Source organism: Triplophysa rosa, linkage group LG7, assembly GCF_024868665.1.
Source record: "Triplophysa rosa linkage group LG7, Trosa_1v2, whole genome shotgun sequence".
Classification (NCBI taxonomy): Eukaryota; Metazoa; Chordata; class Actinopteri; order Cypriniformes; family Nemacheilidae; genus Triplophysa; species Triplophysa rosa.
In genome coordinates, this window is record NC_079896.1 from 20,247,157 (window position 1) to 20,263,562 (window position 16,406).

The 16,406-nt window shown below is 39.5% G+C and overlaps 1 protein-coding gene across 1 annotated transcript in view; it reads left to right on the forward strand.

Moving 5' to 3' along the window:
• The window catches only part of agap1 (ArfGAP with GTPase domain, ankyrin repeat and PH domain 1), a 126,829-nt gene that overhangs the window by 82,658 nt on the left and 27,765 nt on the right, over positions 1–16,406 (forward strand). The window contains exons 13-14 of the mRNA XM_057337060.1: positions 448–609; positions 8,268–8,429. Coding sequence (XP_057193043.1) covers positions 448–609; positions 8,268–8,429 — 324 coding nt within the window. The remainder of the gene's footprint in view (positions 1–447; positions 610–8,267; positions 8,430–16,406) is intronic.

The following is a 16,406-nucleotide window of genomic DNA, read 5'->3' on the forward strand; positions in this document are numbered from 1 at the left end:
AGAGATACGTCTGACTTTAAAACTGCGTACCTTGCGCTGCACGGAGACACGTGTGACTTTCAAACTGCGCACCTCGTGCTGCACGGAGAGACGCATGCACCGAGAGACACGTCTGACTTTAAAACTGCGCAACTTGTGCCGCACGGAGACGCATCCACGGAGAACCACGTCTGACATTTAAAACTGCGCAGCTCATGCTGCACGGAGAGACACATCTAAAACGGTAATTTTAAAACGGAAGATGACGCGATAATAACGATTATTATCGATTTTATCGATTAGTTGTTGCAGCCCTAATATATATATATATATATATATAGGTTTTTATTTAAAGGAGTAATATAAATATAATATAATCAAATATGAAATTAATTTTAGGTTGATGTTCATTATCATAATTATTTTTAAAGTAATAAGTAATGTTTCTTTTGTTTGTTTATTTTACAGGGTCTGTGACCAGCAGTTCTTCTGTGTCTCAGATGGCGAGCGGCATCAGTCTGGTGTCATTTAACAGTCGGCCGGACGGGATGCACCAACGCTCGTATTCCGTGTCCAGCGCTGACCAGTGGAGTGACGCCACAGTCATCGCCAACTCAGGAATCAGCACAGGTAGGTTCTTCTTCGAACTGCCATGTTCACGTGTGAGTGTCTGCGCCTCGAGGTTTCCCTTTATAACGGCAGCAGAAAACAGTGATCCGTTATCCTTTAACTGTAACTTTTTGTCAAAGTAACGACCATTAAACAGCACAACGTAACCAAAAACTCATCTGTCGCCGACAAGACCATATACAGCGGAGAAATGTTTTGAGCATTGTGTTTATCAGACTGGCATTTCTTTTGTCAAAGAGAATTTCTTTCATTCCTGTTTTTATGAAATCCTTCAGAGAGGAGAGAAATGACACAGTTTCAGTGTTATATTGTGTTATAAATGCATGTACCTTTTCACACATCACAGTGGCACTGACACCTGTCAGGACTGTGTATTTGTGTGCTGGTGAGCTACAGTGACATGGTGTGACTTGTCGTTTGACCCCTGCCTGTATCTGGCCCCGTTTTTAACCCTCGTAACAATTAACGCCGTGAAACGCTTAAACACACCCAGATCATGTCCGCAGCAGGGCACCACATACACACAGCTGAGCCACACACCCCACACATGACACAACACAGCTTATGATGTGCTTCATTTATGCGTTATATTCACCAGCCATAGAATACATATTAGCACTGTGTTTTTTCCATTTCATGAAAAACAGCGAATTTGGACATCCGAGGTTTCGGGAATAACAGCGTCAATATTTAACACTCTCTGTATGTATCAATGTACATATCAGTGACAGTAGTAGAGTTTTACTATCCGTCACTGTCCGCTGCTTCAGTTTTAGTGATATTCCGTAAGGCTGTTCGGACACTCCGGAGGGCTGTTTTACTGTGATGTTGTTGAAGTGCTTTTGCGCTCCCCCAGGAAGCTCTTTTATAAATAACCTTTCTGTCGGCCTAATGATGTGTCTGTCCACGGCCTGGCTGGATCAGATCTGATGGCTGGATGATGGGAGTGCCGGACGCTGATTGCTTGTCACCTCTCGCCCCGGGAGCCGGCAGGAATGAGATCCTGTCTCTCTTCTGAGACGAGAGAGAAATGGAGAGAGATAAGTTGTTGCGAAAGTAATTAACTGAAGTTCCTCACGTAAATGTCTCGAGCAGCTGCGCTGACATGGAGATACTTGGTTGGCTGACACATTTTTACTAAACTTTTGTTTGTTCTTTTAGATTGTATAGGACACAAATTCATAACAAGATATTCATAACCCTTTGGTTCTGTTGTGCAGAATAACACATTTATACAAATGCGTAAAGATTTAAGTTTAGATCTACTGATTGCTTTTGAAGTGTCATTGTAGAAGCAGGTTAAAGTTTTACTGTGCGGTTCTGGGAGATGCTGTGTTTGACACTTGGCTGCGTGGCGTCTGAGCGTGTTGGATCACATCAGGACAGACTCGTTTTGAGTGAACATGGCTGCCATTTGAGAAACACAGCCTTTGTAATGAGCTCTTTTATTCCAGAGGAAATAAAGCCAAGTCCGTTTAAAAGAGATTAGATCCCCTCCAGTGATTTGGTATCTCTTTGTCTTTTGTCCCGCTCCGCACTGTCATAAAGACACTGGAAAGCAGTGACATCCCTGTCTCTTTACCTGAAGCTTTAAGTGCCCAAGGCAGACGCATAAAAATGTTCCCTCTCTGCCTATTCCTGTCCACCCTCGCTTAATAATGAGAGACAAACAGCAATGGAAGTCGTGTGTGTCTCTCTGATTATAGCTGCTGTTTTGGGTGCTCTGGGCGCTCTGGGTGGAGGAGGGGGCACATGCTTTTGGCCGACTTGCACTGAGATGTGCGCCGGGCTGCCCCGTGTTGCGTCATACGACTTGAGATGTGTTCCCGTTTTTGTTTTGTGGAGTTGTGTGTCACATGTTTTTTTATTTCGTCTTGACTGTCCGTGTTCCTGTAGCTCAAGTTGTAAAACATTGTTAAGATCATTGGTTTAATTCGCACAACTTATGTAACGTATAGTATAGGCTTGTTGCGATAGTCTGTGTCACCGGTGATACACGGTGTCCACCCGCCTACTGTGATTACATCACTTGTCCACCACGGCACCGACCCCTACGTCATTTAAAATGTTTACAGTTATAAATCACTTAGTTTGGTCAAAGACCAAACTACAGTTGCACGGCTGCTGCATTCAGCGTAAGCGGAACAAGTGTCGCGGCAAAGATCAGCAACAAGAGTCAAATTTTATTCATCATCTGAGGAGAGTGAAGTGCTGACTGACAAGACGATGGCGGAGGCTTTTCTGGCAAAGAACATGTAGTAGAATATGTAAGCACTGTTGTCAAGAGCCGGTTAAGGTTTAATTTTCTTTTTGTTCTAATTTTCAAAAGCCGGTGCTTTGCCTTTTATTTAACATAAATGTTTTTCGTTTTGTATTTCTTCCGTATTATTTATTTATTTAACATAAACGTTTTTCATTTCGTATTCCTTTCTTATTCGTTTCTTATTTATTTATTTATTTATTTATATAATGTGTGCCGTGATTACTCGTTTTGTTAATTTAAGCAACTTATCTAACGTAAATGTTTTTTTCTTTTCTCATTTATTTTTTGCTTGATGTGTGCTGTGATTATTCGTTTTGTAAGGTCTGTGTTTAATATAAGCAAAAGTCATTGTACTTTTTTATAGTTTTGTGTGTTTTTATTAAGAAAGATATTGAACCCACCATTACTTCAAGCAATTGCCGTTCCCGAATTGCTTCAATTTTAAAACTGAAAGTAAAATGCATCATGCGCAGGGCCACATCTTCGACCACACACCTCCTCCCCCCGGTGTTTTTACATTTAGTCTCAGTTCCCACCGATTAACCGGTGGGAAAATTCCATAACCGCAACATCCCTAGTATAGTACCTTTAATATAATTGCAATTAAAAATAATATTCAATAATCAAATTTTCTATTAAAATATAATAGAATTGCATATTGCATCATCTCTCCAAAAGCACATTGCATCATCTCTCCACAGCTTAAGCCCAAAAGTATGCTTCATTTTTACGCGTACGCGATGGTTAGCATACGATGCATGTGACACATATTTCGTCATCAAAATTGTACACGCGTACTGTACTTGCACACGTATTTTCAATAACTGTGATATTAAAAACCACGATTATCTATACAGTGTTAATTCTACACTTGATAATATTGTAAATAATTTAGCACCTGTTTAATGTGTTGGCCAAAAATGGAGAAAACAAAACAACAGATGAATTTGACTGAAAGCATTATTTGTAAAAAAAACATCCAATAGGTATTGCGATAATACCACCGCCACGAATACTTTTGACAACGGTAAGCGTGAAGTGAAAAATCTGATATCATGACAGCCCTAGTCTCGCATAGGAACTTATCGATAGGAGCTTTTTTTGTCCATATGACTGGCAGGTAAAGCAACCAATCACGTTTCGTTTTGTGCCGCGTCATGTTTAGAGGCGTGGAAATGTCCCCGCAGTAACAGACTGGTGTACATTCACAAACATGTCTAAAGTTAACAGCAACAAAATGATTTTATTATGCCGTGAACCTTGCATTCTTTTGAGAATTAAGCGTTCAATCGAACGTGATGAATTCTTATAGCAACCGCTGTAAACACGACAGCTTACTTAGATCAGACGGCTTCGTGTTGTTTCCAGGCGGACCGTTAAAGAACGCGACACACGCGTCTCCCGGAAATCCTGTGAAATTCAACCAATCAGATGACGACTTCTAACATGCTGAAGTGTTTCCAGAAAAGTGTGCCTTATGCATCAGACGTTTAGCCAACGGTGGTCCGTGGGTGTGATGTAGACATGTGCCCGGTTAATCGCTGTTACCACCAAATCCTGCTGAAACCGAGCTGGCTGCGATAATGCAAGGTATCGTTTATTTTATTGATGCGTAGCTTGTCCGTGAAGCACGGCTCTGGGATCAGTAGAAATGCTGCTCGATCTAAAAGCAGTTCGAGTTTGAGTCTCTTATAACGTGCATTTGAAAAAGCAACACCCGTCAAACATGATCATTATAAATATACTTTATTATCATAAAAATACCTGATGAGGCTTGAGGATCGGTGATAAAAACATGTCCTTAGGCATTTCCTACTACTACGTGTGTTATGGTCTTCTTCTGCAGTGCGTATTTGGAGTTTCTGCACGAGAGCGCCCTCTGGCTTTCGGATGCAGCAGCATTTTACCGTACTTCACTCACAAGTTGTGCATAAATCACGTGATATATATTTTCGGTTAACCGGGCATATGTCTAGTGTGACGTCTGAGGCTGAGACTATGACAGCTGTAACTTGCACCTAAGGATTTTGTTACCCAGGTCACACACAAAAAAATTCACAGTAATTAGTTTTTCCACAAGATGGCACACGTTTGTGTCATTCGTCACACTGTAACACTGTGTCTACACCAGACGCGAGACACGACACACGGCTTGTTCTAGTGGGATTGCCACGCTGAATCCAGTGTGGGCAAAACTTCAATTTATAATGGGTTCTAAATAATGCGTTCTATTGTCTTTTGTCTGGTGTAGATATGGTGTAAGACCTGCTTAACGGCTCCTTACGGACCCCTGTAGGCCAGGAGAGGTTTTACAGTTTGTCTGTAAATAAAGTGTACTGTGCATTCGACTGTAGAACTATACTAAAGGCTTTAATGTGACATATCTACAGCATAACTCTCTCAAGAATGATTTTATTGTACAGTGAGATTAAAGTACGAGATTATGTTGGAAAGTAATATTTATTCTTAAAGCACAAAGGATGTTATTTGACTAGTGTTACTCGTTCACATCCTTTGTTTTCATATTTAGTAGCCTGATACAAGAGGGTCTTTTGGTTGGTTGGTTTTCTGGTATATCACAAGATTTTTAAGAGGTGTTTGCTAATAAATTATTTTTATTATAACATCACTGCCCATATCGTCTGGGCCAGAATGAAAGCTCGTATCTCCAAAACTGGGACTTCACATGAAAAGAAACAATGCATTTTTTTCAATAATTAAACACTGTTTGACATGCTCTTTTTAATACCTTTCATTGGGTAAATATAGGAAGACCCTATAGACAAACAAAGGGTGACCATGCATGATTTATAAAAAAAATCTATGATAAATAGTCAATGATACAAATAATTAAAAAAGGAGATACGAGGTTAACTTATGGTACAATTCATTATGTTAAAGGGATAGTTCACCCAAACATGAAAATGTCATTATTTACTCACCCTTAGGCTGTTCCAAACCTGTATACATTTCTTTGTTCTGATAAACACAAAGAAATATGGAAGAATGTCAGTAGCCAAACAGATCTCATACCCCATTTACTGCCATATATAGGGAAAATAAATACTATGGGAGTCAATGGGGGATGAGATCTGTTTGGTTCCCGACATTCTTCCAAATATCTTCATTTGTGTTTAGCAGAACAAAGAAATTTATAAATTTTCATTTTTGGGTGAACTATCCCTTTAACATGAAAGATTCATGAAATCAGGCTCATTTGATTTGAATATTTATATAGTGTAAATACAATTAGTAGGTTATGTACTGTATGTAGTGTGCTGTTCTCCTTTTCTACTTTCTTACAATTCTCTGCTCATCTGCCTTTTGTCCTCCTGTTCTCTCATCTCTATTTCTTTCCTCTCCTTTTCTCTGTCTCTCCTCCTTTCCTCTGCTCCACCGCTCCTGTCCTGTAGGCATCTGCTACCATTTTACCAGATAACAAATGAACTAAACCAGCATGAACAGAAATGGCATTGAGCTGGTTGGAGAATATGAGGGACAGGAGGTTTGTGTGATGGTGAGGTGTGTGTGAGAGAGAGAAAGTATGAGCTTTGACAAAAGGGCTGCTAGAATGAGGTGGTTAATTGCTCATTTTGGGATGGCATCTTGTCAGCAGAGATAAGTTGTCACGTTTTCCACTTGAGCTGAGACTAAACGATTGTAAAATAAGTTACGGCCGTCCTTGGGGCTGTCTGCTGATGCACGGCACTGCGAGCGTGTTCAGTGCCAGCGAGAACATCCCTCCTCCCAACCCCTCCCCACATCGGCGCTTTCACTCGGCCTGATATTGATGTGAGCTGAATGTTATTTTATTCTGCCGCTAGTCATGGCTGTCATGGGCGCTTATGAAAAGTGAAGCAGCCTTCTGATAGCCTGAGCCGGAGTATCCAGCCAAACGCCAGTCAGAACTGGCTTTACACGGACGCGAGCGCTCCATCATTTGAACCAGAGCGGACACACAATATTCTACTTACACTTGAGCCCAATACAAACTTGCCACAGGTGCCAGTTGGTTTGCATTTTTAGAATTTAACACACCGGTTTTGTGTGATTTATTAAAAGTAAAAAATTAAAACGCATACCTGCACATGAATTCCAGTATCTCAAGATGCATGTCTTAAAATTAAACTGTTTTTGCTATGACACTGTCTGTCAATGTACATAGACCAAAAATATTAGATTAGGTTGAATATTGGTTTTAATATAGCATATTTGGTCATATATTTGTATAAAAAGTTGCTGGAAATTTCAATTCAGTTTTATTTATATAGCGCTTTTTGCTATTTTCATTGTTGCAAAGCAGCTTTACATGCATTATGTATAATAATATTAGTAATAATAAATGAGTAATTAAAATAAAGACAATATATAGTATTGTAGATGGAATATAGACCATTTCATCGGACGCGCGCACCTGTACTGCATTTAACTTCTGTTTGTTTATCTGGCTAGTGTCTAATAATATAATAATAATATTTATATATTTTATAAATATTACTTGATATTATTTTATTATATAATAATTGTATTGAATAAACTTTGTTGAATTATGTTGTATGTTATTTTATTAAATAAACTATTTGTAGAATGGGTCCTGTAGTTTTGTTGCATTTAAAGAAACCGTATGGTACAATGACATCTAGCGGTTGAGCTTGGTATCTCAGTCTAAATTCAAAATATTGGAGAGGCCAATTTAGCTAAGTAATTGTTCTTTGCAGTTTCTGTGCTTGTTATCAGAAAAAATCAACAGGCACTCTATTGTTTGTGAATGTGTACCGGAAGTTAAAGGGATAGTTTACTCAAAAATGAAAATTCTGTCGTCATTTACTCACACTCAAGTTGTTCCAAACACGTATAAATTACTTTGTTCTGATGAACACAAAGAAAGATATTTAGAAGAATGTTAGCAATGTTCAGTTCTGAAAATGGAAAGTGAATTTTCATTCACTACCATAGTATAAACAACGTTTTTGTTTTGAAGAATTTAGGAAAGCAAACTGTTTTAGGGCAAATTTGACTACCATTTCAATTGTTCTTACTATGATAGTCAATGATGCCCCAGAACTGAAAATTGCTAACATTCTTCCAAATATCTTCCTTTGTGTTCAGCAGAACAAAGTCATTTGTGCAGGTTTGGAACAACTTGAGGGTGAGTTAATTGATGACAGAATATTTATTTTTGGGTGGACTATCCCTTTAAGGGCGCGGTAACGTTTGTTTATGTTGTTGCGTTGAAACTGTCTATTGGTTTAATCTAAGAATATTAGAAAACTTGCAAGTCACAAATACATGCAAAATGCTTGTATGTTATTTTAATAACATTATTTTCAAATAATAGTTACATGGCGAATAGCATTTGGTGCGTTGTTTACATTCTCTCTCTCTTTCTCCCCAGATACTGGTCTGGGAGATTCTGTGTGCTCCAGTCCTAGTATATCCAGTACCACCAGTCCAAAAATGGACCCACCCCCGTCGCCCCATGCCAACCGCAAAAAACACAGGAGGAAGAAGAGTACCAGCAACTTCAAAGTGGACGGCTTCTCTGGCACTGCAGAAGGTATTTCCGGTCTCTTTTCCCCCTCCCCACTGCTTCTCTATCTGCCTCTATGCACACACACACCCTTCACTGGTTGAGATCTCTCCTGATCTTCCATGATTCTTAAACCATGTCCTGTAAAGCTAGGTGTGTTCTAGATGCATGTTAGATAATGAGGTTCAGTAAGATGCAAAGCTGTTTGTGTGTATGTGTGAGAGAGAGAGTAAAAGAGAAAAACAATATGTACTCTCCAACCGCACACTTACCACTCTTAAGTCATCAATCTATATGACTTTCTTTTTTCCAAGGAGCACAACAGGAGCACTCCGTCACCATTCAATTTCATTGTATATAATAAAGAAGCAATGAATGTCAATGGTGTCTGATACTGCTTAGTATATACATTCGGCCTAGTACTGTATATCTCTTTGTGTTCCATAGAAGAAGAAAAATCATACAGGTTTGAAACAACATACAGGTAATGGTAAGTTTATCATCATATTATCATAAGCAACTTAAAGCGTCTGACGCTAACTTTTCTCCTTCTCGTAAATAAAGTTAACATCACTGTATTTGTGTTGTATTGGAACACTATATTATTAGGTGTAGGCATGGAAAAAGGTTAATCTTTGTAGTATTATAGTTACATTTCTGCGTAAAACCTTTCTAAAAATGTTGACCTCTCTTGTATACATGCTTATGTGTATTTATCTTCAGCGCATTACTATTAGAATCAAACATGCATTCTTACCTCAGTATACAGTTACCATATGCTGCATAAACACGGTCTCTTTCTCACACACATGCACAAACTCACACACAGACGCATCCCAGAGTTCTGTGTGCTGTGACGGTGTAGTGGAACAGATGTTTCTGAGCAGCAGATGTGTAATGTGTTTCCTGCCGTCAGTGGGGATCAGGCAGCTGACGGGCCTCCGTGGAGCGAGAGAAATATGCTGAGTGATTATTACACACTCGCACAGACAACCCGGTTAAACGCCGTCTGTCACTCAAACATACGCAGGCTTCACTCGTCACTGCAGCCAGGGTTCTGACACGCTGGTGGATACAGTATTTGTATTTATTTGAGTATTGTGTGGCACATGTCCCAACTCTGCTCATGAAACATCCTGTGTGCATGTTTTAGATCATAGCACTATGTTTACAGCGTTCTTCGTCCTTATGCTGAAATTAAATTCTTATATGACAAAATGATGATTTTAAAGCTACAATGCGTAACTTTTTTTAGAAAAAACGGATTTAAGCAAGTACATAAAAAATGAGGGTTCACAACTGTATGCAACGGAAAGCATATAGTGATTGAGCTGCCGCTACAGTTTATCAGGAAATTTCAGTTGGACATCACCTGGACCTCAACATAGTGAAACTGGTCACCCCAAAATTGTATTATTTTAAAAAAGAGTTTATGTGAAAACCATTATGTTAAAATCTGTGTGATTTTTAGGAGTATATTTTTATTTGTCATTAAATCTTACTGTGCATATTATTCTGTTTTACAGTAGTTCATAACGTCCTGACAGCTCTAAAGTGTTGTAAAGTCATCTGTATGTGTGTGTGTGAGGCAGCGAGTATGTTGGAATGATGGATGAGTGTGTGTCACTTCCGAGTGTGTGTGATTAATTAGACTGGACTTGTGTGGGTGGCCGCGGCCTCCTGAGAGTCGGACGATCAGTGCTTGTTTAAATTGTTCCCAATCACCTTTATTGATCCTCTCCCAAAGGAGGCCAATATATTGTCAGTGAGAGAAGAGCTTGTGTGCTTTTGTGCGTGCATGCGTACACATCCGTAGTTACATGTAGTGTTTTAGAATAAAATATATGTTTTGGTTTCTTATTTTCTTTAAACAGATATAATTGCATTACAACGCACCATCTCTGTCATAGTGTAAGCATTAGCATCTCTTCAGTCTGATTTTCTCTACGGTGCCACCATGTGGTGTGGAAGAATGGAATCAATTAATTGTTTTAACAGTAATCACAATTTCTTCTCTTGGTAGTTGTGGTCGTCCATGGTATGATGAGCTAGCAAGCAAATTGTCAGCTATGTTTTTTTTTCTCAAACCAAGAGCTCAGTTATTATGCTTGACTACTTTATAGAACTATAAAGTAGGGCATGAAAAATGTGACATCATGCATCATTGCGCAACTTTTATTCCATGATGAACCTGAAGGTTGGCTGAGTAGATGTACTGTTAATATAAAGAAATAAGATTAAAACCACTGTAAATACACTATGAGGCCATGATTTTATTAATTCCTGAAGAGCTTGTTTATTTTATGGTAAACAAATAAAAGGGTAATCTAAGACAGTGTTTAATAGTAAATGATAATAATGTATTTGTTATATTAATATACAGCCGCAGTAAAAAATAAGAGACCATTCCAAATGTTCATTTCAATTCAGCATTTCTAGATGTATTGTGGCCATTCCAGTCCAGTGTTTGTTGTATTTCAATAAAATCAAACCTCAGGAGTGACTAGAGTCACCCAACAGCAATGGAAAAGACTGACAGCATGACAAGACGCATGAAAACTGCAATCAAAATCGATGTTATCACATAAAAAGAATAATTTTTGAACTTTTCCTAAATTCATGCAGAAATATTACTGTTGTTTTGCTTAAAAGTGAACGTGAACTTGTTTTCTTTGCAGTATTTGAGGTCATATATGCAGAGCATCTTTTCTGTTATTTTGACCTGTTTCTCCAGTTTTCACTTTCTGCAAATAAATGCAAATAGAAACAATTATTTTATTAGAAATGAAAGAATGAAGAATGAAACAAAAATGATAATTTTACCTATGTATAGTACCTTTTTAGTTCAGAAAAACGGTCTCTGATATGGTCTCTTAGTTTTTTCCGCGGCTGTATACTATTTTTTAAATATGAAAAATATTGAAATAGTAATTTCATAAAAATACAATTGCATGTTTTCGATTAATAATTATGCTTAGAATTTTGATATAAATATTTTTGTCATCGTTTTAACCATTGGCATTTTTATCTGTTTAGGAGTGTAGATGTTTAAGAGGAAGATCATTGTGAATATATTGAAACGAGTGATATTTAATGCCACCTCTGTCTTGTTGGCCTTCTGTGAGAAATGGGGTTGTGTTAATGTACCTTTACCCCCTCTTTATTTCTTTCTTCCTCTAAACCCCGAGAGCCACTTTGTCTTGCCCCGATTCACGTTTTCTGAAAAGGTTGAACGTTGTCTGAAGCTGCCCGGGTCCTTTCCCCAGCCCCCATTCGTCAGGCAGGCACTTAAGTGAAATATTATAAATAATCTACAGTATTGAAATCTTTTATCAGCTGTGTCACTTTCATTATTCAATAAGCGATTAGTAACAGTCTCCCAATTTAGCCATTAAGCACTTGTGCGTGGGGCCGGCGAGTGCTGTCACGCCGCGGGCCTGCTGAGGGATAAGGCTGTCAACCCCTCTGTTATTCATGAGTTCCTCCAGCCAGGTACGGAGCTCATAGTGTTTTATATAACACACACACACGCACAAAGTCATGGTCAGGTACTGCTCACATATTCTGATTTAGGTCACTTATCAAAAATCTCACTGAGATTCACACCCCGAATTCAAAATCTTGTAATAAAATAAAAAAGATTGTGAATTCTGAGTGCTTCTGTTTTGTGTGTTCTGTATGGTTTTATTATTGTTTAACATTGGTCATAAAAAGAACAATCGTTTTTTAGTAATGCATCCCTAAATGCGACAGTCATACATCATAGCGTTATATTGTCAACTGACGGTTACCACGTTGCAGGTGTCATGTCTCGAAAGCTCACCTGCTTCTCTCGTCCTTGCAAGACAAAGCCTTCCCACACTCGTTCCTCTTTCATCCCCCCACACACCCTTGTGAAGATCAATCAATCCCAGCATGCCATGCATTTTTACACTCCTCACATTCCCTAGCATGCCACTGAAAGCCCACCACTCAAATGGCAAACTTACTGCACGGATGATCACAGTTTACCAATTACCGCTGAGCTGTAGGGCCCTAAGTGGCCCTTGTTAAGTAATTACCACATTTCAGAAGAGCAGGAGACTTTGAAACCTGATCAGGCACGTGGCTTGGGTCCCGCACAGCGCAGGGACAGCGGGAGGTTCATGAATGCCTTGATCGGCACGCAAAGAGTCTGTGCGAAAGGAGATCCGTTTTGAAAATCAGAAAGACATTCCAGAAGATAGCAGGGCCTCACAGGTGTCCTCGGCTGGAATCGGTCTGGCTATGTTTAATTAAAACATTGTGCAGGTGAACAGTGCCGCGCGGGGAACAAAGCGAAGATGGTCTCACTAATGGTATGGAAAAAATGGCAATTCGCCTTTTCTGCGGCACTTTGCTAAAAGTAGCTCTCTGTGATCAACAAAAGCCGTTTTGAAGTGCACTAAAATGAGAGAAAGATGTTAAGAGGGACATTGGTTATTAAAAGGCGAATAATGGTTTGTATGGGATATCAAGCATGACACATGATGGTCAGTAAATCTTTCTCAGGAACTCTGACTCATACTGATTTACTTCAGTCTATCGTGTAGAAAATGGCACGAATTCGGACGACCATTACTTTTAATTCACACCTTGTCTAGTTTTTGCATCTCTGATGTCATGCACACCGAAAGTACGATACGGGTTTGTTTTTCCAGGATTGCTGTTGCGTAACAAATGTCCCATTGGGCCTGAGGAGAAAAAATAAGCCTGTGTTAAAGCGCACATTGAACTGAGAACAAAATGACTGCAATGAAGACTGCATATTGCAACAGTTTTGGGCCATTTTTCTTGTACTTTTTTGGGAATCCCTTTTAATCTCATTTGAAATGAGACATTTTTGATTTTAAGTGTTAAGCCCATTACACATCGAGTCCGAAATTTGCGTCCGAAATTTCCGCACGTTAAAAAATAAACATGACCTCATGTTGTGTCAATCACATTTACACACTGCCTCTGATATTTTTGTCCGTCATAAAAAAATTCGGACCGGGTTGGATTTTCTGCATTTTTTGCATCCGTCAAGCATTTTGAGTGGCCTTTTTTAACAATCTGGAGACACCGTACAAACAAGAGCCAAATACAAAAAACGCATACGAAAATTTCGGACTGTATGTGCAAAGACCTTTATTGTAATATGGACCCTTCACTTGAAAAGAATCCAGTAAAAACGATAATATTCCATTTTTTGTGTAATTTTTTGGGAATCACTTTTAATCTCATTTGAAGTTATTCATTTTTTATTTTAAGTGTAATTATTGTAATATGGACCCTTTGTAAAAAATATTAAATATATATATATTATAAATATAATTATTTACATATGGGCATCGAAAAGAAAACTGTAAAATCACATTTATTATAAAGTAAAATTACACCTTAACATGTTACATGTTACACCTTTACTTTACATGTATATTCGCTGTTACATTTTATTTAAAAAATATGTGCAAATTTTGTCAAATAAACAAGCAAAATTCCGTAAAATGTCATTTTTTTACAGTGCTGCATATTAACATGGTTTTACCTTGCACTTTTCCACTCAGATGGTGAATTATATCCCTTTCTTAACTAATGCAGTGTGTTTTCACCCAATGACTTCCTTAGCACTGACTGCACCTCATTCTTACTGCTTTTTTACTGTGACACCTTTTTTATTATTGTCTTTTGGATGATCTACTTTCTCCACTGTCATTCGTTTTGTTTCATTTTTCTCTTGCCATCGTTCGCCATCACCCACCGTGCCTGCCTGCGGACGCAGCCAAACGTAGGGCGTGGAAACTAAATCGTGTCGGTAGCCTGCGCAGCATTTACAACAGCAACGCCGTAGGTAACTAGCTCCAGAAAGCATAGAGAGGTGAAAGCGAGTGTACCTCCTACTAAAATAAGCCCCCATCTCTTGGTGTCATTATTCCTCCCCCTGATCATCCCTGCAACACCCTCTGCATGGAATATCTCGCAAATACGTTCTGTGATTGTCACCGTATGTGTGAATATTCCTCTATATTCAATGAATGGAAAATCGTCTTTTGATGTCTTATGGTGGGACGGATCCATCGTGGGAGGTCACACGTATGTTTTAGGCCCTCCACCTCATACGCCCCCCTTTCCCATGACTCCACCCCTCCTCGACATTATTTATACGTTCGCATTTTTCCCTGATGTTGGTAACTCCTGTAATATTTGCCAGGTTATTAATGCCGGATGCTGGAAAGGGGAGGGGATAATATGAGAATTAATGACCTGTGTCACAAAGCAATACTGTGTGCTTTGACATTTCGCTCGGTTAATTTGTGTTTCCAACCATTTGACTCTTTCACCGTACCCCCAAGCACTGCCGTCCGGGCCGGCAACACCCCCCACCCTCATTTTTGCGCATGCTGCATCCTTGCTCCAAGAGTTGATTGTGTGTTGTGTATCGTGTTTGCCGGTGTCAGAGTTCACAAATTTCCTCGCCGCTACAATGTCTTCAAACATCACCTGCAAGAAGAGAAAAGCACCGTGTGATTATGTTTGTAGGTGCGTGTTCCCGTGAGGGGGATTTCAGGCTCGGTTAGATGCTTGGATGCGTGTTGGCTGTCCTGCTCGAAATTGCGTAGATGTAATGATCGTCTTAGTAGTTATCTGTGCAATATGGAGATGAGTACCAGACACCAGATGAGTGATAGCTGCCTGTATTTTGAATGTTTGGGAGAAACAGAGAGGAGGGCTGGCTGACGGATGCCCTGTCAACGCAGTCTTTGTATTACGCAATTGTTTTTATATTAATTGTGTGCTAAGGGGAGGAGGCGGAGCCGATCTTCATATTTGCCTCCGAATTTCTTCTTTCTGCATTGTTGCTTTTCATAATTGTCAAATACCGCCCTCTCCCCAAAAGCGCTGCAATTTAATTAGGGTGAGAACATTGCTGCTGACCCCAGAGGGCCCTGTGCCTTTGAAGGGTGGGTCCAATCTTGCCTGGGATGCTTCAGTGATCCCACCAGCCCCCAAACCTCGAAACGTTCCAAAAACTCTAAATGAATAAATAATAGGCCAGACTCCCCACCCATTTTGTGCTGTTTTATATTGTAGTTTGACAACCTTTGACATAAATGGAGTGGACTGCTTGGTTACTGCAGGAGCAAATTAGATCTGCTTTTTCCCCTTTGATCCGGAGCAAGAGACTCAATCGAGGAAGCCTTTTTCTCTTTTTAACCGTTCTCTCTTCATGCCTCTCTCCAAAGGCTGGAGGCCAGAGAGTTTTAAGCACACCGGCTGTCAAGCATGTCCTGCAGTCGGGGAGGAATACTGGGATTTGAACACAAGGCTCTTTTACAGCGGTCAGGGAGGCCTGTGGCCCTCCGGGACCTTTAACATGACTTGTATGATAGGAGTCCAATTAGGCCCTTGATTGACTCGAGGAGAGGAAATGGTGTGGCTGCACAGATTTGCCGCTGATTAAACTTGTGAAATGGCCTCACAGGGAGACGCTTCCAAGAGCCATCGCAGAACAAAAAGCTCCTGGGCCGAAGGCATGTAGACAAGAGTTGGAAGGCTTATTCATGAGAAGTATAATACTGTAAAGTTGTAAAACCACTGCTTTAAACTGCATTTAGACAAGTGACGGAATTTTTGTTCAAATAAGGCTACTGAGGCTACGGTGTATCGGTAGTATTCTTGACAGGAACTGCGCACTTATACAGGAAGAGATTATTTGACTGATGTGTGAAAAAATCTCACAATTGTACGTTGGCAAAACGTGGTAGTGCATCTAAAATGACAGCAGTTTGTATGCAAGTAAAAAATGATGTTGGTTTTATGGTGAATCAAGTGACTAAACCACATTGCAGTTGTTAACTCGCATCAAAATACAAATCTTTTTGTGTGCTTTATAATTTCATGTATTATTTCAATGAAGTATCACTTATTTGATTTTATTAATGCAGTGTAGCATAATTAAACTCTCTCACTTTGAGTTCTGGGTAATATCAGCCATCTGAGTGT